This window comes from Thrips palmi, unplaced genomic scaffold (genome assembly GCF_012932325.1).
Source record: "Thrips palmi isolate BJ-2018 unplaced genomic scaffold, TpBJ-2018v1 HiC_scaffold_5, whole genome shotgun sequence".
NCBI classification, from domain to species: Eukaryota; Metazoa; Arthropoda; class Insecta; order Thysanoptera; family Thripidae; genus Thrips; species Thrips palmi.
Genome location: NW_023144632.1, coordinates 7418155 through 7444613, shown reverse-complemented (window position 1 = coordinate 7444613; position 26459 = coordinate 7418155). Strand labels below are relative to the sequence as shown.

Here is a 26459-nt window from a genome sequence, read left to right as displayed (position 1 = left end):
TTCTGGTACCCGACGCCGGACGCACATGCAGCTGGAGCCGGAAGCCGCCGCGGGGGGGAGTACAGGCAACACGCGGTGCACGGCGAGCCTGCAGCACACGCCGCGGAGAACGGAACAGTAACAGTACTCCCCGCCTGTCTAGACCACGTTGCAGTCACGCTGCCATTAGCACCGCTCCGCCTGCCTAGCTGAGATAGGCAACTCGATCACCTGTCATGCGTTACAGCATACTTTAAAGCCGCTGTTAAGGGGTGGAGAGTGTTTACCGACTGGTTCGGATTACGGGAGGAGGTATTGAGAACTCGATGAATTTGCTATGACTGCAACGCCGTTCCCCGACAGCGGTATGGTGCTGATTGAAAGCAGGTGTGAATGCGAGCGAAGCCGGAGGCGCCGGGAGTCGCTGCGAGGGCCAGTCTGGTCTGGTGCCTGGGCGGTCTGGGGATTGCAGCCGTCTCTCGGGCCAATCCCGCGTGTCCCTCTGCGATTCATCACCCGGCGGGGGACGAAGACCAAGACCAACCAAGACCCTCTCCCCCTCCCCCTCTTCGGGTCCTCGCGCGCCTCCCGGACCGGCCTGAGGTCACGCCCGCCGCCCTGCCGCACGGCAGCGTGCCGCGCGCCGCGCGCAGTCCGAGCACGCCGCGCCCCCGCACGCCCCTGCCCTGCACGCCCCCACACGCCCCCCGCGCGGCCACGCCACCTGCCGAGAGCCATCTCACGAAATTTTCCATGGCCATGGAGCTCGTGGATTGGTTTCAGGGTCACCAGCACACCCTGCTCTCATAATCCGCACTAAGGTCATATGGAAGATAGGTCTGCGCAACCGAGATGCATGCTGGGAGACCGGGCAGCTAATCCCTCCCGAATCCGTCGCCGGCCGCAGCGGAGGACCGCCTACCTGCCTGCCAGCCTGCCTGCCGGCTTGCCCGGTCTCCCAGCATGCATCTCGGTTGCGCAGACCTATCTTCCATATGACCTTAATCCGCACCACCCCTCGCGAAGTCACGGCACCACCGCTCCGCTTCACGCCCACATGCGACCCGGGCCGCGCCTCGAGGGTAGGCAACCCCTCTGGCGTGCCTGCTTGGCCGCTTGGCCGGCCGCTGCCGCCGCCACGCCACGCCACGCCCCCGGCAACAAGGCCCTTTGCCGCCAAACGCCTCACGCGAAGGCGTCATCCTACCCGCGACAAGGCAGAGTGAGCCGGCGAGCCGAGAGCTGTTTTGTCTGTAGGAGAAAGAGCTGCGTCACCGACTGTTCGTTGATAATAGTTCTGCTGGACGCGGCTGCACAGCGAGCGTGCTGTGAGTGCCGGGTTGAGTGGTGAGTTCTCACAGCCCCTGCGGCCGCCTGCGGCCGCTGGGGCCGGGCGACTACCGCCCCCTAACCTCTCTGACAGATATCTCCTGGTATGATTTGTCCATTAGCGTTCTGTGGCAGTGTCTGTTTTGTCTCCGTGTGGATTCACGAGTACAGAATCGTCCCTGTCGCTTAACCGATCATTCGAATGTTCCTTGGTGCTGTCGATTGGGCTTTGTAATGGAGGGCTTTCAGGGTGGATCGCGCTTTTAGAAAATTTGAAATTTATTGTTGTTGATCTTTTCTCTTGTTCTCGTGACATCCGACTGTCTCCTTTTCGTTGTCGGGCTCTCGCAATCGCAAATACATGATAGTGATGCAGGATGCGGCGTGGGATAAGCAAGACGACGCTGTCTCGGCATTACCCCGCGCGCGAAGTGTGTCCGTAAGGCTAGCGCTGAGTGTCTCTCGCGCGCGGTGTATCGACGGGCTGTCATCTTTTTTTATCTCATTTCCAGGGATCGGAGTTAGGGAGCCCAATTGCTGAAACCGTTGATTTTCGCAACTGGTGATCCATGTCGCTGGACGAGGCCCTGGCCAGGGTCCTGGTGGGCCGAATCCATCCGGCAGAAAGGGCACAGGATGAGTTTAAGAGCGTCATGCACTCGGTACGGGTTCAGAGACGATAACTTTCGTCACGTTTCTTTCTTCGTGTCCCTCGTAATTAATCACTTTTATTTTGTTTTTACAGTTCTTGTCCAAACTGCTATTCTTACTTCGCAATGATTCTTACTTTGGGTCTCTGCTCAACGTCGGCAGCCAACCCTCGAGACTGCAAGAGACGGGCAGCGACCGGTTCGAGGTCAAAATTGTTCTCAAGAATCTATGGCGCCTCGTGGGACTGCACCTAGTGGTGAGCTGAGTTCGCGTCGTGCCACAATCGAATGCCCGTTATTCTATTTTCCTATTTGGTTGTCGTTTTATTCGCAGATCCGACTAGCCGAAAAAGGCACTGTTGCCATTGAACCTAGGAGGGCGAGGGACCTCGAATCGAAAATGTCAGTAAGTTCTCACCACCGGCAGGAGGATGGGGTCCGTGTCGCTACCCCGCGCGCGGGAGAGTTTGATGGTCTCTGTGGCGTGGAGTGGCGCCGGACTCCGTCACCGCCGGCAGCACTGGCGGTAGTCATCCTGCACACTGTCACACTGTGTTTTCTTGTAGGGTTCTAGCGAGGGTGCAGCACCCTCTCTTCGAGGTCATTCGCCCGTCGGACGTGATCGTCCTGTTCGCGGCTGCGGTCTCCGCGGCCGTGCCGAAGATGAACTTCTCGCACGCAGCGATGGTACGCATTACGCCCACAGTGGCCCACCCCCCCCTTTCACCCTTCCTCAGCCCTACCTTACCTCTTCTTTGCTTCCCCAGCAGGGCGTGCCGCGTGTGGTGATGTCGAATGCAACAGTGACGCTGTTTGTTGACTTCAACGGCAAACCCATGCGAGTTGAGCTGGTGCCCGTTTTCCAATTCCCGTGGGCCTTTCTGCCGACAGAGCTCAAGGAAGAGAGCCATAATCTGAAGGTCCACCATGCGAAGGCAAGTGAAACCCTCCACAGAATGTATGCCATGTTCCTTCTCTTTTGTAAAAAATCATTTTTTACTCCCAATCTCGTGTTGCAGGTGCCTCCGGGTGAAAGTAATTGGTCCGCGGTTCCTCAAAAGGACCGAAACCAAATGACTTGGGCCATAGAATTCCATGGCTTAGAGAACGAGTTCATACAAAATAAGGGCGCTGAAGACGCTATGAGATTAATTCAGGTACGTCCGATGCCACTACCTGGGTGTGGTCTGGCCCGTAATGGTAATGGTAATGGCCTCAGCCGTGGCGATACCATCCCGCCGACAGGGCTGCATCCGGGCTGCCTACCCGCAAGGCGCTCTGGCCTCTTAAGCTAGCGCCGGCGCGCTTTGTTGCTCTAAGTGAACCCCTGTCGGTCCTTGCAGGGCATCGCCGGGCTGGACCTGCCGCGCCGCATCGTGCTGCAGGCACTCTTGTGGCTGGACGAGGAGCGAGGACCCTCCTTTTGGGACTCCGGCTTGGGCAACATCGTCCGGGAGGTGTGTACTGTTTCCATCTTTTGCTTTTTCGGCCTTCGAGTTGTCGTGTGTTCTGATCGATTCCGCTTGTCTATTTAAGGTCGTGGAGTTCCTCTATCAGGCTTTCTATCATTCCAAGCTGAGCAACTTTTGGATCCAGGGCCACGAGCTGCTGGGTATGGATACTCAGGCGGTGGCGGACCAGCTGTTGGAGGTTTTGAATGTGCTCCGTAGTCCCGGTGCTCCCGACTTCGTGGACTCGCTCTACACGTAATTTGCAGTCGTCACTAAGTTTCTTATTTATTTGTTTTAAAACAAAATTCCCTGTAACATGTCAACCTTTTCCATTGACGCGGAAATTTGACTGCCAATGACGACTGATCAATTTGATTTGCATGTGTGTGTTTTTAAAAATACAAAAGTATGTTTTTTATTTTTTTTTAAGTGGTGGATTTTTTTTTTGTAATTTTTTTCCTTTGTAAAAAGTTATAAATTTATAACAGCTAGCATAGGTGGCAAAACCGTATCGTACGAAGTGGGTTTGGTAAAGAAGCGCGTGTTCATGGTAAAAAAGATAAATCTATTTTTGGTTTGCTGATTTCCCGGCCGCTAGGATGCGCCGAACTGCTGTTGCCAAGACCGGTAGCGCTCGGCGTTGCGCGCGCCGCAGGGTTTGGTCTTGGCGAGGGCGGAGCGCACCGAGTCCGTGGTCACCACGTCGAGCTGCAGGGTGGAGTAGTCTGTGGCAAACAAAGCGCGCGAAGCACGGCCCGTCAGTCCCGGGTGGCACGCACACGCCGCAGTCTCCTCTAGTCGGAGACGCGATTGGTGCGCAATTTTGAAGGCGACGAAGAAGTTACCTGGGCGGCCTGACTCCAGGTGCGAGAAAACGCTCCGCACCGCTTGCATGGCGGCCTCCTTGCAGACCAGGCGAAGGTCGGCTCCAGAATAAGCGGTTGTTTCCTGCAGTCAGATGGCGCATGAGTTGTTGGCTCTCGAAGCCCTGGTACCTGTTGGCGAATCTGTCTGCGTACCTGCGCGAGCTGAGCGTAGTCCAGCTGGCAGTGCATTGCGGGGCCAAGGGCGGGCCGCGGCGGGCCGCGTGGGCGCGGGGCGGGGGCGGGGCTCGGCGGCAGGTAGTGCCTCAGGATCTGCTCGCGAGCGTCCTGGTCCGGCAGGTCCACGAGGATCCTCTTCTCCAGGCGGCGCAGCAGCGCCTCGTCGAGGTCCCTGTACGACGTCACACCGCCACAGTGAGGTTTGGGATCGCCTTGGGCCATCCGTTTGAAAGCTTCAAACTATTTTCACACGCACCAGGGCAGGTTGGAGGTGACGAGCAGGAAGACGTTCTCGGCGTGGCCGTTGAGGCCGTCCAGCTGGACCAGCAGCTCGGCCTGCAGGCGCCGCGACGCCTCGTGCTCGCCCGCCAGCCCGCGCCGCGACGCCAGCGCGTCCACCTCGTCCAGGAAGACGGTGGCGGGCGCGTGCAGCCGGGCCAGCTCGAACAGCACGCGCACCAGCTTCTCCGAGTCGCCGCGCCACTTGGACACGAGCGTGCTGGCGGACACGTTGAAGAAGGTGGTGCCGCACTCCGTGGCCACCGCCTTGGCCAGCAGCGTCTTGCCTGCAACAAGTAGGGCCTGGAGTGCGTTGCGTGTGGGCGCGCGGCAGCGGCGGGGAGGAGCTGGGACTGGCTACGCCATCGCTACGCCGAGGGCTACGCGCGTAGGCCGGCCGGAATCGTGCGTCGCCGCCTCGGCCGCGCCACGGCCAACCCCTAAGCCGACGGGGGTGGGGTGGGGTCGGGCCGCCCAGGCCGCCCCAGTGGAGCCGAGAGTCTTCGTATTGTCACCTTGCATGAAGACAAACGACCCCGCCGGGACCAGACTTGTCGACATGGCCAGCCGGCGACCTATTGTTTTCCCGCATTCACGAGTTGTTGCTTCTGTGCGGCTGTAAATTAAAGTAGCCGCCTCCGCCGCCAGCCGGGCTGGCCCTCCGCGTCACCGAGGCGGTCGAGGCCCGAGCCGAGGGGACGCCTGTCGAAAGGAGGCCGACGTGGTCGTGACGCGTCACACTGCCGTCACGCGGACCGCCACCGCTCCCCGACTCACCTGTGCCGGACGGCCCGTACAGCAGCAGGCCCTTCCAGGGCGCCAGGATGCCGCTGAACAGCTCAGGGTACTTGGTGGGGTAGACGACGGCCTCCCTGAGAAGCCTCTTGGCCTCCTGCAAGCCCTTTATGTCGGTCCACCTCACGTTGGGGTTGTGCATGAAAATGTCCTGCGGTTGAAGCACAGCTGTGGTCGTTAGTCCGTCCGGCTCCAGCAGCGTGGCACGTTGCGACACCGCGACCAAGTTTTACCTTTGATATAATTTCAGCGAACTGCCTCCACTCGGGGTCTTTGGACAAGCTGCCGAGTGGCCTGAGAAGGCGCTCCGGAGAAGACACTTGTGCGTCGTCGCCGCCCTCTGCCTTGCTCGCGGCTGGGCCGGCCTGGGGATAGGGAACCACGGTCAGTTCCAGGGGCTCCGCGAATGGCGGAGAGGGGCCTCCTCCTGGGCAGCCATTGGAGGCACTCTGTGAAGAGGCTGCATCCGAAGACGTTTTCCTAATGAGACCAAGCATTAAAGCACTCACTCACACACACACTCCTTGAAAGATCTGAAATTCGAAACAACTTATTTATTTTAGAAATCTTACTTGACGATTGCTTTCCTGCGTGGTTGGACTCTAGTCGGTCCATTTGCTGCGTCTGAAAGGTTCTCGCTTTTCTTGCATAGCTTTGGGTGTTTCTGGAAGCGAACGTAGTAGTAATCTTCGAACTCTTTGACTATCGTTGGTAGGTCAATGTTGTCACACACTTCGTACTGATCCCCCAGGCCCGACTCTTTGGCTGTCAGACGAGCTGATTCGAGGTACCTGAGCATTATTCGGCTATTCAAATTAGGGGACAACATTTTGTCAGTGCATATGTTATCCGTTAGCATGGAGCATAATGGCATCTTGCTCTGTGGTCGTTGCCTTTGCTTTATCAGATGGGGATGCAAAGTCTACGACCAAGTCTGCCATGATCATGATCTCTAGCTACCACGCAGCATCGCAACAGGCGAGCGGGTTGCCTATACTTGACTCTGCGGGCGCACTGTATACTAGTTCTCGTTTCATCGTGGTAAAAATTGCTTCCGCCCTTTTTAAAAATACCTCCCACCATGCGGGATGCGACACCTTTTCAAAGAAATGCCGAACGAAATTTGATGACAATTCTTAGAAAACGCAGATGGTCTTTCGTTTTTTTTTTGTTTTTTTTTTTCAACCCCACAGCTGTTACACAACAATGTCGTTGGGAAGATGCCCTACCAAATCAAAGAACTCAAGAATCCTACCCTTCATCTCGGAGGTACTGCATCACTATGCACAACAAGTGCTTCTTTCTCTCGCTGGATTTTTTCTCCTCCTGTGGATGTGAAGAAATGTACAAACATAAATTGGAGGTAATAAATTTTCATCCTGTCAGCTTAGAACTTTCTTACATGTTCGCGCACTTGGTGAGCTATCCTCACACTGTTGTAGGTGAGTTCAGAGCACATTATCCCCGCCGGTGTCCAGTATGTGCGACTGGAGCGTCCTGCGACTTGTGTACAGGCGTCGTTGCCATGGCGGTGGCAGCACTAGTTGCCATGGCAACGTGGTGCAGCAGACGCCCACACAGTACTTGGTGCCTGTTGTGGCGCATTATCTTAATATTTTTCATGTGTAGTTCAATGACTTATTAAAGAGGGAAAGTTTATGAGAAATACACGTCTTGTACAGGCAGACATTGTATTGCACCAACTAAAGTATTTATTTTGTCCAAATTCACAATTAGATTTAGAAAGAAAAAACTATTAAGCCTACGTTTTTTATTGTTAAACCAGTACAAATACAAATCTATTAGGGGTTGTGCAATCTACTTAAACTTTGTTGGCATGACAACTTGTACTTGCTATACAAAACCCCACAAATTATGTAAGTGAGGCTATAGAGCTTACTATGCACCCATGAGCCCTCATGAGTTGTCGCAATATTTTTTCCAATGACATTTTGAAAAGAGAAAATTGTCACAATTACATCAAAATTACATCTAAGTGAATTTTTAGTGTAAGTGCGATGGTAAGTATTTCCCATTGCAACTGCACTAATATTTTAGATAATGAGCAACTGGTAAACTTTTCATCAGAATTTGTGGGTATGATTAAATAACACTAACAGTAATGATCTAAGGTCACTCACCATTCATGCTATTAAAAAAAATATAATCATCCTTTCATATAAATTACAAACATTCACATACATCAACATCAGACAGCAGTCCTGCGCATAATGTAAAATGATTAACATCAAATTTAAGAAACATAATGACATAAAATGTTTAAACATGCTACATTAACAAAAAGAAAATCTTCTATTTATACAACAATGTTAGAATTTAAAGCTGGAAAAGAAAATACCAATATTTTACAAGAATTAGGTTTACCAATCTTCAATATTCCACAATGAACAAACTTAAAAAATGATCACTCTAAAAAAAGAAAACAAGAAAACAAAGAGAAACTGCTTTTTTAACAACACAAACTACACAGTAGTCAATAAAAGTCAAGTTTAGGCTCTACAGTGCTAGAAAGCTCCTGGAAAGTTACTCTCTAGAGTGCTAACGCCAACATGATAAGAAGCTCCTTAGGGAGTTGGCGTGCTGGGAGCTGCAGCACATCTGCTTGTTCCATAATTTGTACCTTAGACAAACACACATACCACAGTCTAGTAACTGCAAGAAAAGCTTCAAATGGTTTTTGTGGACTTAATTACATACAGAGCATTATAGAACCACTCAACAGAGAGGAAACAGTAACATTGAAAATAACGGTCAAAATATAGAAAACAATAGTTTAAAATGTCCCAAACCGTCCAATTCTTTCACTGTATTAGGTAGTTCACTTAATTAAGGGTCAAGATTAAGGAAGCTTCACAATAGTCTCCACAATCACTATCTAAATCACATAGCCACCGAGCACCAAGGTTTTATGGAGGCAATTATTGCACCACCTCTCAATCAACAAGAATCACAACCAACTTCTACTTAACATACAGTCAGAAGATCAGACATTAAATACAATTTATTGATTAAAAATTAAAGAATTAGAAAAAAAGAAAAAAAAAAACTCTCACTTTATCAAAACATTCCTATATCATCACATTCATATTTCACTTAATCTTGATTTTGTGCAGCTTCAGCTTGAATCCCAATATTTCTGAGAGAACCCCAGACAGGGCCGATAGTATGACGACATTGGTGATGTTGTATAAATATGGATTGGCAGACAACCCTGAGATCTTGAATGGACTCTCCAACTCCTGCAAAAGAAAGGGATGAAAAATAAACCATTTAGAAACGGTTTAGATTTAATATTTCACGAAATGTAAGAATGAGATACCTTCAGGAGGTCCGCAGCCAGTTTAAGCACACTGTTGGCAACCATAAGTTCCTCCTTTTTGTTTGGCTTTTGCTCAATTTGAAGGTACAAATTAATCTAAAAAAAAAAAGAACAGAAAGTTTAAAAATATATTTACAGTGTCTAAGCTATTCAAACAAATATGATAAAATAATAGTAAAATGTGAATGGCAATCAACACACCTGCTCAGTGATAAGAACAGACAAATTGCAATATTTTCGGTTTATATCTGTTCCTAATGTCATGAACCGTAAAAGGAACAATCCAAGTGCAAGGCACCAACATAGGGCTTCCATATTATATTGGGAATTGAGACGCACTGAATCCTGCAAGAGAAATGAGAGTGAACTTGCAAGAAGATTCAGATGGTGAAAACACATTAAATTGCAAACTTAACTATTTACAAGCAATCCTTGCAGTCATAAGATAAAGGATAAGAACATGTTGCATAAAAAAATTCATGAAATTAGAACAACTTTTTTTTGATGTTAGGTTGTTGCTTCTCTAAAGTTAGACACATAAAGACTAGTTGTGAAATGATTTTAAAACCATTATTTAAGGGAGGGAAGTTAACAAATAAATGCAAGGGAACACACATCACCCGTCAGCAGGCAGCAGGCGCAGTCAGCACACTAGAGCTGCATACTCACGAGGGCGCGCTTTCTACAAGAGCTTGATTGCTTCGATGAAGAATTATTAGACTGCATGACTGCCTGGGAATCACAATGTGCACTTGTACTGCCTAGATCACTCCAACTGACCTTAAGAAGCTCCACAATGAGGAAGGTAAGCAGAAGTAATGTAATTATGAACGCTGCTGACACAAGCATATCAACAGATCGCTGAGGTCCACGTTTCTGCAAAATTAAGATACAATAAACAATTTTTACACATAAATGTATTTTTAATATTATATTCGTATTCTGATTGATTTCAACTTTACCCTGAGATATGAGCGAACAGAGAGCCAAGTTTTAATATTCCGTACTTTATTAAGGCGGAAATGAGGAAGCTCAGATTTACGAGCACGCCTAAAGGATGTTAAATGTGAAAATAACTTGGCATATAAAAAGCGTTGCTTGAAAGATCTTTCAGCAACTGCTAAAAGAAAAAAGAATAGCTCCGCCATAGCAAATCTTTCTAAAAGAGCTATTATCATAATGGTACGTTCACTGAAAGAAAGAAATCTGAAGCTTCACAAAACCATTTCTAATTCACAAGACTAAGATATACAAAGAAAATACTGAGGTGCTACATACCACCCAGAGGTTCCAAATGCACCATTTATCAAAATTACAGACCACTCTGATATGTGTTCCAAGATGTTGCTCATCTTCCAGGATGACAAAGGCAAAGAGCTATTGCTAATGTCTGTATGTACTGAGGGAACTGATGCATCCACTGCGGATGATATCAAAAGCCGACAGAATGGAGGAACTAGAGATAAGAATAGTGCCAACACCATCCCTAAACACCAGAAAAATTTAGAAAATTTAGTTAAGTAAAAGAAAAATCAGAGTTTAATTTATTTTAATCCAGGACTCACCCAAATAAAAGTACTCCATGTTTTCTGGCTTCGCTTCAACTCGAGCAATAATAGCAGAGCTGATGTCGAGAACTGACAAATCCGCTTTCTTTACATCCCTGCTTTCCCACATTGTGCAGCTTACTTTGTCTGAGGCAGCACAGCTTGGACTCAGTATCACAGTTGGCGACTGTAGTGATAATTTGAAAAAAAAACAAAAAACAAAAAAAACAAAAACAGAATTTGAGTGATAATATAAAGTAAGAATTAAAAACATCAACTGACCTGAAAGTAAAATTGCTTGAACTTACCTGCTCAAATTCCCATGCAAATGGGTGGTCATTCAATTCCATCGGTGCAGTATGTGAGTCCGACTCATCCATATCAGAACTGTAGCTACATTCTTCAGAGTTTGTGGTCACACCCATGTAGTCAGTAGCTGAAGTAGTGCCACCCTCAGTTAGATTCTGATTGTCACAACCAGATCCACCAGTCCCAGGTGAGGACAATCTTTCATCAGCTCCGTCCTCACTTTCATCACAACAGCTACTATTATAACTGCTCTCTTCTGCTGTGACTTTAGGACACTTCAATAGCAAATTTTGTGATCCACGTCTCCTCTTCAAAAGAGTGGCACTCTACAAATAAAGAAAGCGGTTTTTTCATACATGAGCATGCCACTAAAAGAATGAGTTTTTTTTTCTTGAAAAAAAAAAAAAAAAAAACCAGAACAAAACAAAAAAAACATCAACTTTAGAAAATTTGGAGAAATATTTTACCTTGGTTGTTGCAGAAATGCCGTCACTATCAGTATCATGACTACTATGAGAAGTCCGTGGAAGTGGAGCAGACTGCCTTCTCTGCACCACATGAGTTCTGTTCATAATATTGTCAACTTCTTCAGAGGACCACCTTCCATCCGCATCCCTTGTAGAATCTTTACCTACATTGCCCTTTGTCCATTCCAAACTAGATCTTGTAGCATCATTATTGCCTGTGTCTACAGAACTACACGAGGACTTCTCTGAGCTCTTATCTTCTTTATTCACATCATTTAATCTTAAGTTAGATTGCTTGTCACTAAATGGTTCTAACAAGTCAATATTAGGTACGTTTTCATCACTAATTATGATTTCACAGCACGATTTATTAAAATTATTCTCAATAATATTTTCATCTTGTGTTTTATCTGTATTGAGTGTGCCCTTATCGGGGCACTTCAAACAGACATCGGAATATTTGTTCAAATGTTTGCTAATATCAGGTGTGTTGGGTGATTCAATCTCATCATCAACTGCTTCATCGCCATTTTCACTGGATCCGTTTCCATTCAAGCTCTCAAATCCATCGTCATCCAAAGGTGTGCCTTCACGGCCTCCTTGATTATTTCCTGGCCTGCACCAATAGAAAAACGGAAAAATCAGGTTTGTTTATCTAGAAAGAAAAACTTTTCTAAAAAAATAATGAGAGAAACTTACAGTTGCTCTCCACCATTGCCATCATCTGCAGGTTCTTTGAAGCATACTCGTGTTCTTTGAGGCTCCATAAACTTTTCTTCTGGTTCGGATGGCTTACGACGATTGCTGGTTTCTTCAGTTTTCCTGATGGAGAAAATTAACATAGATTAGAAATGGAATTTCTCAGCAATTTGTGAATATAATACATCTGATGGAGAAAAGTGGAAAAGAAGAAAAGGAGTTTCACTGACCTCCTCAAACTAACTCTTTTATTAAACTTTTCACTTGTTTCGTTTGTAGTAGGATTTTTCTCTCCTTCAGCTGGGGCAGATTTTCCGTCCGAATCTATAAAACGGTAATGCAATTTTTGTATTTTTAGTAAAATTTGAAATGAACCAAATAATATTTAATGTGAGCAAGAACATCCATGTTCCCCATGGGAAAACTGTACTCACTTAGTGGGCGGATCCTGTTTGGCACTAATATTCTGCGCTTTGTGCGTCTAATACGCCTTCTTGATCTTTCATGCAACTCTGGTGGTTGACCATTGTGAGTGCAAACAATTTGTGAATGAAGAATTGATAGTATAATCATCATAAATGTGGGGACAAGTACTTCACAAGCTGATAGATTCTGGAAAAAAAAGTGAGGTTTTTGTTTTTAAAAAGTCTTGTAACCCCAAAGATAATTCAAACTGGAATAGATAGGTGTAACTTACATCAGTTGCTTCATCTTCATGAGCTATTATATAGTGAAAATACAATCCAACATTGAAAGCTTGCATTAAATAAAGAACCAACAAATAGATGAATGCTCGTTGAGATGTTTGTTGCACCCACCACCTCCAATATAAAGGCATGAGTACAAGTCGTAGGACACCAAGGCGAGCCACTGTGATGAGGCCATGCTTGGGCTTGGCTTTTGGAAAGGAAGAACCTGGAAGATAATCAGAAAGTTAATGAATAAGAAAATGTACAGGTCTTTGGTCATATCAACTAAAGGCTTGTCCAAAACAAATGCACCAACCTCTGACTAGATCCACATCAATGAGCTGAGGCGTGAGCTTGGCAGTCTTCCTCGGTACGTGGGTGAGGCCATGCAAGATTCGTTGTTCCACAGTGCGCTCCCATGGCTGCTTGTCATAGGTTCCAATTTTTCTCTGGTACCAAATTGCCACCTCCTGCAGGCCCATGGCTCAAATTATTGTGGCCTGCGCAGAGCCGAACGTTGGGTCTACATGATCCGCCAGCTTCTGCAACAGGGAAACGCGACTAACTGATGAGACACACAATGACAGTGACAGGCGATATCCAACGACACCCGCCCACGTTTGGCCTGGGACCAACACGCCGGGCCGCCGAGCCGGCAAGCCGAGCGGGGAAGTACCAGTCTTGGCCCAGCCCGGTGTCACAACAAGGGCCTGGCAGCGCTGGCAGGGTCCGTCAGACAGACCTGGGAAGAGATGCCTTCCGCGCAAAATGGGTGCGAAAGCGGGAAACTGGTTGGCAGCGCCGCCAGCAGCCGACACGTGGTACCTCCCCACCCCCACCCCGTCCGCATCCACTATTTTCGGAGCGGCTTGGGGAGGCGGGCAGTGGCTGGCAGGGGCAGGAGGCAGGACGGGCAGTGTCTCGCGCCGCCGCAGGGAGGTTGCCAGGACGGGGTGGGGAACCCAGGGAACAGGGAACCCAGGGGCACCGCAGGGCAGCTCCACCGCCGCAGCACGCACCTGCCCGCGTGAACCCGCGTGGCGGCAAGACCGGCAAGACAGCACACCGGTCCTCTTGGCGGCAGCCCTTGGCCGCGGTCCGTGGCCAAGGTCCTTGACCACGACACGCGGCGCCACGCACGCCGGCGTCTCACGACACGCAATATGTATGCCAATTTTCACGCGGCGGTCCTGCGGGGCGCGAGCGAAGGTCGGCTCATGCCAACTAGTGCGCGGTCAATGAGTCATTTTCTTTTTTCTTTCACCCGTGGCGCGGCCGCTTGCGTAACTCCTGCGGCCGCCACGGTCGTCGCCGTCCGCCTCGCTCGTTACTCGTTAGCAAGGGCTGGACTAGATGGTCTGGGCCTCCAGGGGCGTGTCCGCGCCGTGTCCGCGCCGTGTCGAACGGACCAACGTGCGACGTCGCGGCCACTGCCGGGCTGGCGGGGCTGGCGGGGGCTGGCGGGGACTGGCGCACAGTGGGCCAGAAGACCGGTGGAGGCGGCCAAAACTCTAGACGCGTTTTGAGCTCCAGTGTGGCAAAATGGGACTCGAACCGACCATGTGACCCCACCAATGGATTGCTCTCCGAACGACGAATCCATTGGTGGGGTCACACGTTCGGTTCGAGTTCTGCAAAGCGACTCTGGAGCTCAAACCGCGTCTAGAGTTTTGGCCGCCTCCACCGGTCTTCTGGCCCACTGTGTGGCGGGGCCGGCCGGGCACTGCGCGCTGACGGACTGCGGGATTGCTGCTGCGCACCGCGCGGTGCGGACCGCGGCACCGCGGGGCGCCGATGGCGAGCGGCACGTGGGCTACGCGTCGCGTCTGTCGCCTGCCCTGCCCTGCCCCGCCACGGCTCGCGCTTTCACCGCCAAACGGACCGAGTGGCTGTCTCGTTCCCCGACGTGCCAAGCGAGGAGTGCGCCGCCGTCACCGCGTGGCCGTGCACCTACAGTCGCAGCATCCGTCTGCAACCCATGCAGGCCCCGCCGCCCCGCGCCGCCCCGCCCTCGGGGAAGGTCAGCTAAGCTGGCCAAGCTGGGCAGGTCGATAGCGCTCTGGGCGGCCCTGGCCTTCGCGACCATTCCGCGCCCTGCAAGCCCTGCAAGCTGCAAGGCCCGCATACAGTAGCCAGTGCACGGCCGCGTGCATGCGGCGCCGTGCGGCGCACTAGCCATCAGCCTCTCCGATAGCGCCGGCCTGCCCCGCGCCGGCCTCCATGTCGCCGAGCCTATCGCCCACCTGCGCGCACCGCGCCACTTCCAACAAAGCGCAATCGAACAGAGTGTCTATTTCCGGTCGGCGACGTAGGAAAAAGGGTGAGGGCGTACTACGGCACGGGAGGAAACAGGGCTCAAGCGGGGCGCCGCGGCTGGCTATCCTAAAACGGGGCGACCGGGGGCAACCCAACGCACCCCCCAAACAGGACATCTCAGGCAGTCATGTCCGGCCACACGTGACGTCTCGTCTCGGCGCGTCAGCAGCTGCAGCGGAGCAGGAAGTGGCTGATAAGGACCCGCTGCCGGGGTCGACGCGGTCGACGCGCTCCTTTGGGCGCTAGGCGTTGCTAGGCTGCGGCCAGGATGCCGTCAAGTAGGCCAGTTGTCGCAGGGCATTATTGCCGACGTCCAGTCAACAAACACGCACCACCCATCCGGAAGGGAGGACCCCGTTCCCCTCTCTCGGGGAAGTCCCACAACGACACCAATCTCGCCGCCTCGCCAGTGGCTGCACTGGCCGCCAGTGCTACCAGTGGCTCATCAAGTGCAGCGCGACCTGCGACGCGCCTGGCAGGGCGGTAGGGTGGTGGAGGGTGTCGCGTCGTCCCCCGGTGCCTATGGTGCTGGTCCTCCCCCACCGCGCCTCCAAGCGCCGCGACGACCCCAAGACACCTGTCCCCGCGCCTCGCCGCCTTGCCACCTCGCCGCACAACGCGATGATCGATACCATCGTCCAGCACGTGGCGCGACAGCAGACGAGCCCGCGGAGAGGCGGGGGCGGGGGCGGGGCGGGGCCACGCGTGCATTGGCCTGCGCAGCGGCACCGCCGGCACCGCGAGTCCGACAAAGAGTCGCAGCCCGCTTTCACGAGCGTCGCAAGGCATTGCAAGGCATCCGCCAAATTCCGCAGATACTGTACTCTTATCGGCCAGCTTGAAAGGGGCAGACGTGCCAAAGAGGCGCGCTGGAGCTTGTTTACGTACTGGCCAGGGGAAGGCCGACGGCCTGGAGGATGAGCTCGCTGGGTTTGCTCATGCAGCTTGGCCCACACACCTCAGCATGTACTTAGCTTGACCTCTATATGTAGCTCACTATATGTGGCAGCTTGCCCTCCAGAGCTAAGCCTATAAACAAAAGGTATGCCAGCCATTATTCTTGATAGCCCCCCGGGCACGCCAAATTTTGAGTGAAGGGCTGACTACACCCCGTCGGCATAAGCCCGAAAGTGAATGGTCTGCACCTGAAGATAGTACAGCCGAACGCAATTTTCTCCACTTTTCCGGGGCAGAGGGGAAGGGACGCGCGAAACTGCGCCACCCACATCGGCCATCGGCGGCCGGGAAAACCCCGGGCAGCATCAGCACCCGCCTGCACCCGCCCAGTTCAGACCGGTTGGGCGCGGTCCGCGTCCCGCAGCGTCCCGCCGTTCGATCCGGTCCGGCCCCCCAGCCCCTGCCGCCCGCTCCAGGCCGTCAGGGGATGGCTGGGACGGCGCGCAGCCGACGGGCCGCAGGATGCGGTGCGGGGCTCGGCCCAGGCTCGGCCTCGCCGCGACCTTGAGGCCCACCGACGCCCCGACGCCTCGCCCAAAGGGCCCCTCGGCCCCTCGGCCCGCCCACCCCCGCGCTAATCACTCGCACACGACGCTACGCCGAGCTACGCCCCTGGCCCCCGCCGGGTCCCCGGCCACGCCCCCGGCTACGCCCCTGGCCGCGGCGCGGGCCGGCTAAATGGCAACCCGGTAGTCGCCCCTTCCCGGGCCATCGCCCATTTGGACCAGTTTGGGAAAAGGGCCCCCGCCACACACTATAAGCCGGTGTCATTTCAAGATATTGTCGTCTCGCCGTACTCGCAGCAATGTCGACAGGGTCGGCCACTCCAGTCCTGGGAGTGCAGCGAGTGCAGGGACGGCCCGCTAGGCCCACGCTGGGCCTCTGCACATCGACACACAGGCGCGCCAACCACCTGCACTGCACGCGTAGCCGCGCGGACCACCGCCACCACAAGCCACCACACCACAAGTTGACATTGGCCGAGGACGCGGGGGCAAAGCCAGGCATAGCCTTGCCCGATTCGGCGCGCCAAATCCATCTGACTTTTGATCGGGCAGAGGACACCTGAGGGGGCGGGCCTCGCGGGGCAGCGCGACTAGCCCTACTACTGGATTCCCCCTATCCTGGACCGGAACCCCGAAAACTAATTTGTGAGAAGTGGACGCGCGGCAGGATGCAGGATAGCGCAAGAAGTATGATCGTCTTTACGGGGCAAGCGGCGACCAGACACTGTCAGGCCAGCACTCCTGGGCCCCGTCCGTGGGAGTGCGAGAGAGACAGCGCGACGAAGCACTGTTCGGAATCAGCCTGCAGAGTCCCACAGGCCACTTCGTATGCCGCGGGTGGCAGCGCGAGGAAAGCAACCAGGAAAACTGCCCACACGATTCGAAATTCAGACGAGCTGGCTGATAGATTATCTGCTACCAAAAGCCTTCCTCGTCGGCAACAAGGCACTAGTCGCGACTGCCTAGAGTCCTAAAGCGCGGCCACGGCGCGACGTCGCGGCGATGCGCGGATACGCGGCGTGTAGCGGCGTGCACCCGAAGCACTCCGGGGCGCACGTGCACAGATTCGGGGCGGGATAACGGGCTAGACGTGGGGAGTCATCCCCTCCCGCACCGTCGCTCCGGGAATTCCCTGGCAACGAAAGCGTTGGTGCCCGACCCTCCCGACGACGCTTACTTCCTCTTTCTTCCTGCTCGGCGCCGCGTCCAGTCGCAGAGCGCTGACGCAACAACGCCCTGCTGGCGGCCGTGCCGGCGAGACCCACCTCGACAACATCCTCGGGCTGCAGTCCCTGTCTCCCCGGTCTGCCCGACGCGGCGTGGCACGGTGGGTACAGTGGGCACGGCGGGCACGGCGCGCACCGCAACGCCTGGCCGTCTGGCGCTGCTGCTGGAGCTGGACCACCGAGTGGCTGGACTGGACCTAAGGCGGGACCACTCCGCCTCCGCCTAGCCGGCCTCACGGAACTTTGGACGGGCGGGGGCCGCGACGGACGGGACGGCCGCACCAGGCGGCACGACGAGCGGCACGACGAGCGGCACGAGAAGGGGCCGTGGTTGTGCCAGACGCGGTGAACGCGGACGCGGTGCGGGCGGCACGGCCAGGTCGGCCAGGGCGAGGGCGGCGTGTCCCGCTGCAGGCCAGACAGGAGCCAGCAAGGCCCGCCAGGCCGGGTCGATCCCGCCCCGCAACCAGTTTCAAAGTCAATGCTTCGTGCTTCGCTCAGACGCTCCTCAGAGCCTCGCCCGGCCCCGGCCTGCCCTGCCTACTCAGCCTGCACCGTGTCCTGCATCCGCGCCGCGGTGATCCGCCCTGCCCCAAGGGGTCCTCGCGGTCCTATAGGGACTTACAGAAAGGTGTCTCCGAACATCAGGGACTCAGGGACCCAAGAGCAGTCTTAAAGAAAGCATCCGAGTGATTGCATATGACCATTATGATACAATAAAAACGGGCATTTTCATTGAAAAGTGCCTTAGAACTCACATTTTAGAAGTTTTACTGGGACTAAGTTTTCAAATGAGGAGTACGTGTTCAAGGAGCTGCCCTTCCTGCCTATTCATCCCCAGAACAAGCAAGTACGTACAGTAATTTCCTACTGTATTTAAGGGAAACATGAACGTCCTGAGATGCACCTAATTACATACTATCCCAAATGGGGAAAAGGAGGGAGGCATAGACAGAACAAGATTCGTTTAGCTTAGAAACCACAAGGCAGCAACAAATTTCTAATTAATTAAATTGTTTGATGAGGAAAATTGCATTCAAAGAAAAAGGTGACAAAGAGAATTGAATACCAAAATGACGTGAACGGACAAAAATTGAGCAAAACAATGTATGAATGATCGATTTCTGAATTTACAAAGCAGAGTGAAGAATGAACACTACATATCAAACAGAGCAAAGCTGTACATTACTTAGGACTGGACCAAGAAATTTATTTGAAGACCAACAAGTGAAAAAAGAGATAAGTCACCATCTAGTGTATCTTGAACAGCAAGCAACAACAGTGAGAAAATCTAAATTCAGGATACATAACCCATGAGTTTAAAGTCTGACAGTGGAAAGGATTACAAATATATGCTATGATGGCAAGTGACAAGCGTTACATCAGGATAGGTCTCTTCGGACGCCACAGTGACAATGTCAGTGCAGTCAACACACACTTGACGGTACGACATAACCTTTCTTTCCCCCTTGGACACCCCTGTCACTTGGATGCAAGACCGATGAGTATCACTGTTGCTGTGCGTTCGTGGAAACCAAGACCACGGCAAACTAAAGGCTCGTTAACAAGGCCGAATCGAAAAACTAGGCGTAATTATCTTGAAATCTTACGGGGCAAACATACTACTCACCATCAGCTGCTCGGAACGCAAACACAAGTTCTCCACTGCTCCTTACGGCTGTCTGCTCTACACTGCACTGACTTCTTTATCTTTTGTTTTTTCTTGTTTATTTTTGTTTGTGTTTTATTTTACGTTGTTCTTTCTGTTCTTCTCCGTGCGTCGCAATGCTCAAAGTGGACGACAGATGGCAGCACGAAGCAGCAGACCGAAAACTGAGGGAAATCCACTTGAACCCACGCCCTCACCTGAAAGGTGTTGTTGGTTTTCAAAAAATAAACAGGAACTAAATTTTCAGCCGGCCATAAAAAAGCCTGTTTAGTTTTCATGTGAGTACCTTTGAATTTATTTTGCGCACGCTGCGCACTCTCTCGGCAGCTCTCGAAGCTAATATGAGAAATCGGTGTATGGATATTCATCTACATCTCATGAACATAGAATAGACTGTAAACAGCCCTAGTCACAAGTGTCGTCGTGGGACGATTTTGACGACAGACACCTCATAACACGCTTTTTGCAAAGTAATTTCTCCATAATTGTGTGAGTGATATGATTCCTTGTTCTGAGAAGAGCTTCGAAAATGTACAATCATTGTGAAGTGGTTGCAATGGTTGGCAAAAGCAAAGGTGGAGACAAGAGAAAATTGTAGTGTTTTTTTCTTGTCTCACATTTACCTAGACAGTACATTTCTAACTTAATCAAATGAATACAATTTTGATGTATCTTTTCTTTTCACTGGCGGTCGTTTTTGACTTCTCCTCGTTTCGAAAAATGGGTTTTGGTAAGATGTGTGGCTTCACTCTGAACGGCAGTCTTGAAGAAGTGTATTGCTGCTTGTTTTGCAGCTGACTTCAAAACATGTTTATTCTTAAGTTAACTGAAAAATTAAAAAGCAGTCATTCAGATTTTAACTTTGCAGTTTCGTAAGGAAATATGATTTCTGTACAGAAAACCATCCAACCAAGATTTTTAGTTTTTTTCCTGTATACCTGACTATGAAACAATAAATGTCCTTTCTTGGTTTAATATTTTGCAGGAGTGAGTTTAATTTACCATGGCCCAAACTACCCCGTTGGTTCTACGCCTTGCAGCACTTTCTGTGAATGCAGCAAATAGAGCAGGTAAAATTATTCGGGACGTGTGGAGCCAAGGAGACCTGGGAATCGTCGACAAGGTATAATTGCTTGTATCGTTTTATCATATTTTCAATAATACAGGAAAAAGAAACAACCAATGATTGTATGCTAAATAAATTTGCATCATTCTACAGGGTCAAAATGATCCTCAAACAGAGGCTGATCGTTCTTCCCAGCGCTGCATCATTGCATCTCTTTTGAACCAGTTCCCCAATGTCAAAATCATAGGTGAGGAGGGCTCATGTAATGTTGAAGTGCCCTCTGACTGGCTTGTCACTGAAGGAGACCAATCTATATTGCAACTCAACTGCCCCAAAGAGTATCAATCTGCAACTGATAATGATGTAAGACCCGTTTCAACTAGCACAAAGACCACAGGGTGTAAAGTTTAGTAACCTTTTATGATTTTCTGATTTTTTATTCAGGTGGTTGTGTGGGTTGATCCATTAGATGGTACATCTGAATATACACAAGGCAAGAAATGTGATGGCTGTTTACTGTACTTTCAACTTTACTTGACCACTAATTCTTATGTTTGCTGGATTTTTATCTGCAGGATTATTAGAGCATGTCACTGTGCTTGTTGGCATAGCTGTTAGGGGGACAGCTGTTGGAGGAATCATTCATCAACCATATTATGGCCATGCATCTGGAGCTGAAACTCTTGGGCGCACCCTGTGGGGTATCAAAGGCATTGGTGTTGGTGGGTTTACACCTGCCCTTCCTCCTGCAAATCAAAGGATCATTGCTACAACTAGATCACATTCTAATCCATTAGCTGAGCAAGCTATTGCAGCTCTCAAGGCTGACAAAGTCTTGGCTGTTGGAGGGGCTGGCCACAAGGTATATTGGCATAATAGTCACTTGGTCTGGAACATATAGTATTAACCAATATTTCCTTGAATAATTTTGGTTTGTTTCTAGGTAATACTCTTGATGGAAGGTAAAGCACATGCATACGTTTTTGCTCGAGGTGGGACAAAAAGATGGGATACATGTGCTCCAGAAGTTGTTTTGGAGGCAATGGGAGGCCGTCTGACTGATATGCGAGGAGTACAGTATTTATATGACCATGATACAAACCACAACAACACCGGTGGAGTTCTTGCCACAGCCAAAGGAGAGGACCATGAATGGTATATTAAAAATATCCCTGAAAATGTTCGTGAGGCTTTGAAACAGTGATATAAATTTTTATTTTAACTGGAGTGGAATCCTCTCAGCGTACCCAATATTGCAAACCCTTCCATTTTGGGATCACATTTATTCTTCCAGTAGAGGCATAAGGAGACTTAAAATTTAATTCCTGGGTGATTGGCATTATATGCCATGGTTAGTACCTAATGTCTTGTACTATGTGCATAACTTTCTGAGGTCGGGCTTTGCCGTCAGCTTTGTAGATCTTTTTTTCTTCAAAATTCACTCAATGAAAAAAATTAGTCAAAACTGTAAGTTCTTCCAATAGTACTACATATACAGTATCTTGCATTGTCACATTCCATTCTGAAGTTGGTCCATCTGTTGAACAGAAGTTGTACCTGATGTTGTTTTTTCTGTTTTTACAAGTGTTACAAGTTACTAGCTCATAATTTCATCCTGCACTTTTTCCTTGTTGGGTGTTTAGACACAATAAATAAATAAATACTATTATTTTTTAAAAGAATTCTTGTTTGTTTAAATGAGCCCATTGGAGATTTGGTGACGTAACTTTCTGTAGCATGTTGCGGGGAAGAGTATGAAAATACTAAGTACGTATGTCAATCCATAAGGGGAAAAGTAAAGTGTAACAGACACAAAATTATTTTTATTATGGTAAAGAAAAATCCCAATACAAAAGCATATATAGTAAAATAGATGATAACTTGATTGCAGTAATGAAGCTGCAATATCCTAAGATATGAACAAAGGTTTAAAGGTTGTAAAATAAAAATTCAGGTACACCATCATGCATGACATGGTTAAAAATAGTCTGGATTTCTAAAGCTTTGATCGTAAAATACGCCTTAATAGTTTTCCACTCGGGTTGCGTGGAATCTCTGAAACAAAGCGAACTCCTCCTCTAAGCTTCTTTTGAGCAGAGACACGTTCTGTAAGTAGAACAATCACATAATAAAATATATTCATATTTCAAAAAAGACATGTACTGTTGCTAAAGCATTATACATACCATTTACATAGTCCACAATTTCCTTTTCACTAGCTTTGGCATTGGCTTGCAGCACAACAAAGGCCACAGGTACCTCACCACTCATTGTGTCCGGTTTCCCAACAACACACGCATCTCGAACTGCCTTGTTAGTGTACAAAATGGCTTCCAACTCAGCAGGGGCAACCTGTGACAAAAATTATTTACACAAACACTAGAAATTTTTTAAAAGTTGATTTTTTAACATTTTCTTAATTATTACCTGGAACCCCTTGTATTTTATCAACTCTTTGATTCTATCAACAACAAACAAATCGCCATCATCATCAAAGTACCCAATGTCACCAGTGTGTAGCCAACCATCCTGGTCTATGGTTGATTTTGTGGCCTCAATGTTGTTACGATAACCCTTCATTACCATATTGCCTTTGAAACATATTTCTCCTTCCTTATTTCGGGGGAGTGAATTTCCTGTCTCAACATCAACAATCTGGGACAAAAATTTGAAATATATTCATAAATTCCTAGTTAATATTTTTCCAACACAAAATTTTAACCAAGAGTTATTAATTTCTACCTTGGCTGACATTCCTGTGACAACTCTTCCTGATGAACCCATCTTCACTGGTACACCATCAGTGTAAGATGTTGCTAAAATACTTGTTTCCGTCATACCATATCCCTGACGAATATCTTTCACACCCAATCGTTGAGAAACTGCAAGTTGGGTGTCTTTATCCAATGGGGCAGCGCCACATATAATTGTTTTCACAGAGCTTAAGTTGTACTTGTCCACAATTGGGTGTTTCCCAAGAAACACCATGAGAGGTGGCACAACAAACAATGTTGAAATCTGCAGCATGTAGATAGTAACTTATTATTATTGACAACTAGAAAAATAAATGGCTAGCACAGGTAAACTTTGTCTCAATATTGATAGATTTACGTACCTTGTAGTCTTGAACTGCCCGCAAGAAAAGTTCTTCTTCAAAACGTGGGAAGACAATGACAGTCCCGCCCCGCATAATTGCTACTGTCAAAAGACCAAATCCATATCCATGATAAAATGGCATCAGACCAAGAATACATTCAGTATCAGGCAAGCCTCCGGAACTAAATAAAATTAGAAGAATATTAATTGAAAACTGCACTCTGGAACTAATTTTTTTTTTCTGATTTTGCAAATTTGAATTACACTGACTTAGTCACAAACACGAACTGAAGAAAATTTCTGCTGGTAAGTTCTACACCTTTTGGTAATCCTGTAGTACCACTAGAGCAAAGAATAAGACAGGGGTCTCTCTCTGGATTTACACGAGCTGGTATAAAAAGTTGGTTATTGGCCATGCGTTGTGAGATGAAGTCGGATAATAGCCTCACAGTACATGGAAGGGGGCCAGGTGTTTGACGTCCAATTAGTACAATGTCCCGCACACTATCAATCTTTTCTACAGCACCAACCACTCTACTGATGGTGAGAGCACTGGCAAAAACAATGCGGGGCTTGGAAATACTCATTGCATGAACCAACTCTCCTGTGGAAAGAAAAGTTTATTGCACATTTAAGTCAGAATTAATACCTCATAGAAATAAAATTATGTTTTTTAGAACCTTCAGTGTAAGCTGGATTTAGAGGAGCACATGTTGCACCAATGTACAGAGTTGCAAGTACTGGAAGGCAATAATCGAGATTGTTCTCACTAGAAATACAAACAATATCGCCTGATCGTATTCCCAGTTCTCGCATGTATTCAGCAATGTTAATACTTTTGGCCAAAATTTGTGGATATGTCAACGTTTCTCCAGTTACAATGTCCACCTGTAATGGAGAATCAGGGACTTTGTAACAAAATTAATAATTGATGTACTGAAATATATTTTTAGAAAAGTAAAATCATCATACCTGAGCAACAGAATTTCCTTTTGACTGCAGTTTACTGAGCAAGAATTCTCCAAGAGAAATGTTGGGAATCGGATCCAGAGCTCGCCCATGAATAACGTTCGGATCAGCCATTTTGATATGCTGTAACTAATAAATTTAATTGGAACAACACTGAAGTTGGCTCAAAATTACAAATCATTCATTCATTATCTTCATAAATTTTTCTTAGTGAACAGAGAAATGCTTGCCTTACCGCGCGTCAACAGGTAGGTGTGTCCGCAAGCAGAGCAGCCGAAGCCGTATCTAGCAGCTGATCCGCGGGTGCTTTAGATCAACAGACGACAACAGAAGACACTTCGCGGAAACTGACGGACTCCTACTGTATTTTACGATGACTTTACACAAAGCTAAGCGGGGTAGAAGCTGAGATACAGTGGTGGAACTGCGTTGCGTCGCGGATGACTAGAGAAGAGATCAAAGTCAAAAAAATGTATGGTACGATGTGTGAGAGAGAAGTTGTTCGGACCAGAGAGAAAAGTGGAGGGGGGAGGACGACAGGGCAGAGGGAGAGCGGGAGGGTGGTGGAAGACAAACAAGAGTTGAGGAAGAGAAGGGGAGAGGGAGAAGGAGAGGGAGAGAAACGGCGGTCTCCGGTCTCACCTTTGACTTCGTGGTGTAACACCTTGGGCCTTGGGTTCCCAGGTGATAACCAGCTACGACCCTGAACTTGTGAATAAATTGAAGAAAACATGCTGCCAATAATTTGGTTCAAGAGGTTTATTTTTTCCTTTCTCCTACCCTCTTCCTCCTCCCTCTCCCCTTGCCCTAAAAGGGCGCGCGTCCGAGCGCCCGCGGAACTAAGGTCCGAACAAGATCGCCAAAGTGCACTAAAATATTTTTGGAAAGGGGATGGTTCAAGGAATCCAACTATCGACCAACTTTTTTGGTTTTGAGCATTTACGTTCGAATTTAATTCGAACGTGAATGCTCAAAACCAAAAGGTGGGTTGATAGTTGGATTCCCTAAACCACCCCCTTTCCAAAAAAACCTCATGGGCCGCATGAATATGATTTTTATTCTCTTTCGACCTTGTGGCTCGCCCAATATAATCGATTTAGATGCAAAGGGATTCTAGGGATAGGATTTTGAACCAATAAAATGGCTAACCTTGAAATGTTTTAAATGTGTATTGGATCTAAATTAGGTTCATAAAAAACAAGTAGCCAACAATACAACAGTGGTAGTATAAAAAGGTGTCTCGTTCTTTACCACATAACTGTGCGGAGAGATGTTCTGATCAGTTTTCACAAAACTGAAACCATTGTGTATATGTTTTGAGAATAATTTAGTTGTGAAAGACTGATTATGCAAGAAAAAATGAATGAGTGGCATAACATTCTCGGTGTTTGAACTTGGATTTATAGAATCAGGAGCAAAGAGTTCCTTCTTACCTTCATCATCATTATATAAGCAAAATGGGTAAAGAACAAGTAAAAACAAAATACCAAATTTTTCACTAGAAAGTTGCAACTTACTACATAAGTTCATAGCGATGAGCCATGATAGAATTCAAATGGCAATTAAAAGTAATAAACATAAAAAGGTAAGTAAAAAAAAGGAAAAAAAAAACACTTAAAAAGTACAAATGAAGGACATAAACTCACAGTCTACAATCTGGTTGTATTGGCCCAATACCAGATAAGAGTGATTTGTGAACAGAACAGGTGAAATGAAACCCCAGGCCAGCTCGAACAATAGACAAATCCACAAGTAGACACTAAAGTAGGTAAAACTCATGTACAAGGCATAGTGTTATATCCATGAAAAAAAAAATCTAGGCCCGTATCAAAATAGTAATACTTTACAACTCACATGGCTTGAGGACATCAAGCAGGTACTTTTAACTTACATAACTTTATACCAAACTTAATAAAACAGTCTTTCTTTAAGAATATTACAAAAGATAAAAATTTGTGTCGTTCTTCAATTTAGTAAGTAAAGAGACGCAAAATAAGAGAAATGTATGATACAATAAATTATTCACATATTAAAACCCAAGAGGATTGGCTTGAACAAGGGAGCCATTCTGACAAAC

The 26459-nt window shown here is 48.7% G+C and overlaps 5 protein-coding genes across 14 annotated transcripts; 2 read left to right on the top strand and 3 right to left on the bottom strand.

The window, feature by feature from the left end:
• The first annotated feature begins 1140 nt into the window (after positions 1–1140).
• LOC117651336 lies at positions 1141–3817 on the top strand. Of its 5 annotated transcripts, none has more exons than XM_034395266.1 (9): positions 1141–1326; positions 1821–1970; positions 2054–2215; positions 2293–2360; positions 2525–2645; positions 2729–2893; positions 2978–3115; positions 3302–3415; positions 3495–3817. In XM_034395266.1, the coding sequence occupies exons 2-9, from the start codon at positions 1878–1880 to the stop codon at positions 3666–3668; spliced, it is 1035 nt and encodes a 344-aa protein (XP_034251157.1). In that variant the 5' UTR covers positions 1141–1326; positions 1821–1877; the 3' UTR covers positions 3669–3817. The 5 variants fall into 5 exon arrangements, with proteins under 5 accessions (XP_034251157.1, XP_034251152.1, XP_034251153.1 ...); XM_034395261.1 differs by having other exon boundaries at positions 2726–2893; XM_034395262.1 differs by lacking the exon at positions 1141–1326 and adding an exon at positions 1327–1412 and having other exon boundaries at positions 2726–2893.
• Positions 3818–3864: 47 nt separating this feature from the next.
• LOC117651335 (katanin p60 ATPase-containing subunit A-like 2) lies at positions 3865–7058 on the bottom strand. Its single transcript, XM_034395260.1, has 9 exons — positions 6929–7058; positions 6782–6852; positions 6099–6317; positions 5760–6006; positions 5509–5677; positions 4709–5018; positions 4429–4624; positions 4255–4357; positions 3865–4134 (listed from the first exon to the last, which is right to left on the bottom strand). Exons 1-9 carry the CDS (start codon positions 6983–6985, stop codon positions 4004–4006), a joined length of 1503 nt encoding a protein of 500 aa, XP_034251151.1. The 5' UTR covers positions 6986–7058; the 3' UTR covers positions 3865–4003.
• Positions 7059–7215: 157 nt separating this feature from the next.
• On the bottom strand, positions 7216–19359 carry LOC117651333 (putative homeodomain transcription factor). 4 transcript variants are annotated; one of them, XM_034395254.1, is made up of 15 exons: positions 19213–19359; positions 12894–13119; positions 12586–12803; positions 12323–12500; positions 12119–12212; positions 11889–12011; positions 11190–11805; positions 10722–11048; positions 10432–10600; positions 10145–10352; positions 9829–10057; positions 9536–9742; positions 9068–9211; positions 8867–8962; positions 7216–8786 (listed from the first exon to the last, which is right to left on the bottom strand). In XM_034395254.1, the coding sequence occupies exons 2-15, from the start codon at positions 13057–13059 to the stop codon at positions 8637–8639; spliced, it is 2925 nt and encodes a 974-aa protein (XP_034251145.1). In that variant the 5' UTR covers positions 13060–13119; positions 19213–19359; the 3' UTR covers positions 7216–8636. The 4 variants fall into 4 exon arrangements, with proteins under 4 accessions (XP_034251145.1, XP_034251149.1, XP_034251147.1 ...); XM_034395258.1 differs by having other exon boundaries at positions 9647–9742; positions 19213–19358; XM_034395256.1 differs by having other exon boundaries at positions 12894–13116; positions 19213–19348.
• Positions 19360–19398: 39 nt separating this feature from the next.
• Positions 19399–21544, top strand: LOC117651337 (3'(2'),5'-bisphosphate nucleotidase 1). 3 transcript variants are annotated; one of them, XM_034395269.1, is made up of 6 exons: positions 19399–19529; positions 20237–20374; positions 20471–20680; positions 20762–20810; positions 20893–21179; positions 21261–21544. In XM_034395269.1, the coding sequence occupies exons 2-6, from the start codon at positions 20255–20257 to the stop codon at positions 21519–21521; spliced, it is 927 nt and encodes a 308-aa protein (XP_034251160.1). In that variant the 5' UTR covers positions 19399–19529; positions 20237–20254; the 3' UTR covers positions 21522–21544. The 3 variants fall into 3 exon arrangements, with proteins under 3 accessions (XP_034251160.1, XP_034251159.1, XP_034251158.1); XM_034395268.1 differs by lacking the exon at positions 19399–19529 and adding an exon at positions 19572–19721; XM_034395267.1 differs by lacking the exon at positions 19399–19529 and adding an exon at positions 19590–19740.
• Positions 21545–22113: 569 nt separating this feature from the next.
• Positions 22114–24914, bottom strand: LOC117651334 (4-coumarate--CoA ligase 1-like). Its single transcript, XM_034395259.1, has 9 exons — positions 24618–24914; positions 24386–24511; positions 24094–24301; positions 23684–24017; positions 23433–23595; positions 23060–23335; positions 22745–22972; positions 22504–22669; positions 22114–22423 (listed from the first exon to the last, which is right to left on the bottom strand). The coding sequence occupies exons 2-9, from the start codon at positions 24494–24496 to the stop codon at positions 22314–22316; spliced, it is 1596 nt and encodes a 531-aa protein (XP_034251150.1). The 5' UTR covers positions 24497–24511; positions 24618–24914; the 3' UTR covers positions 22114–22313.
• Between the last annotated feature and the right edge of the window lie 1545 nt (positions 24915–26459).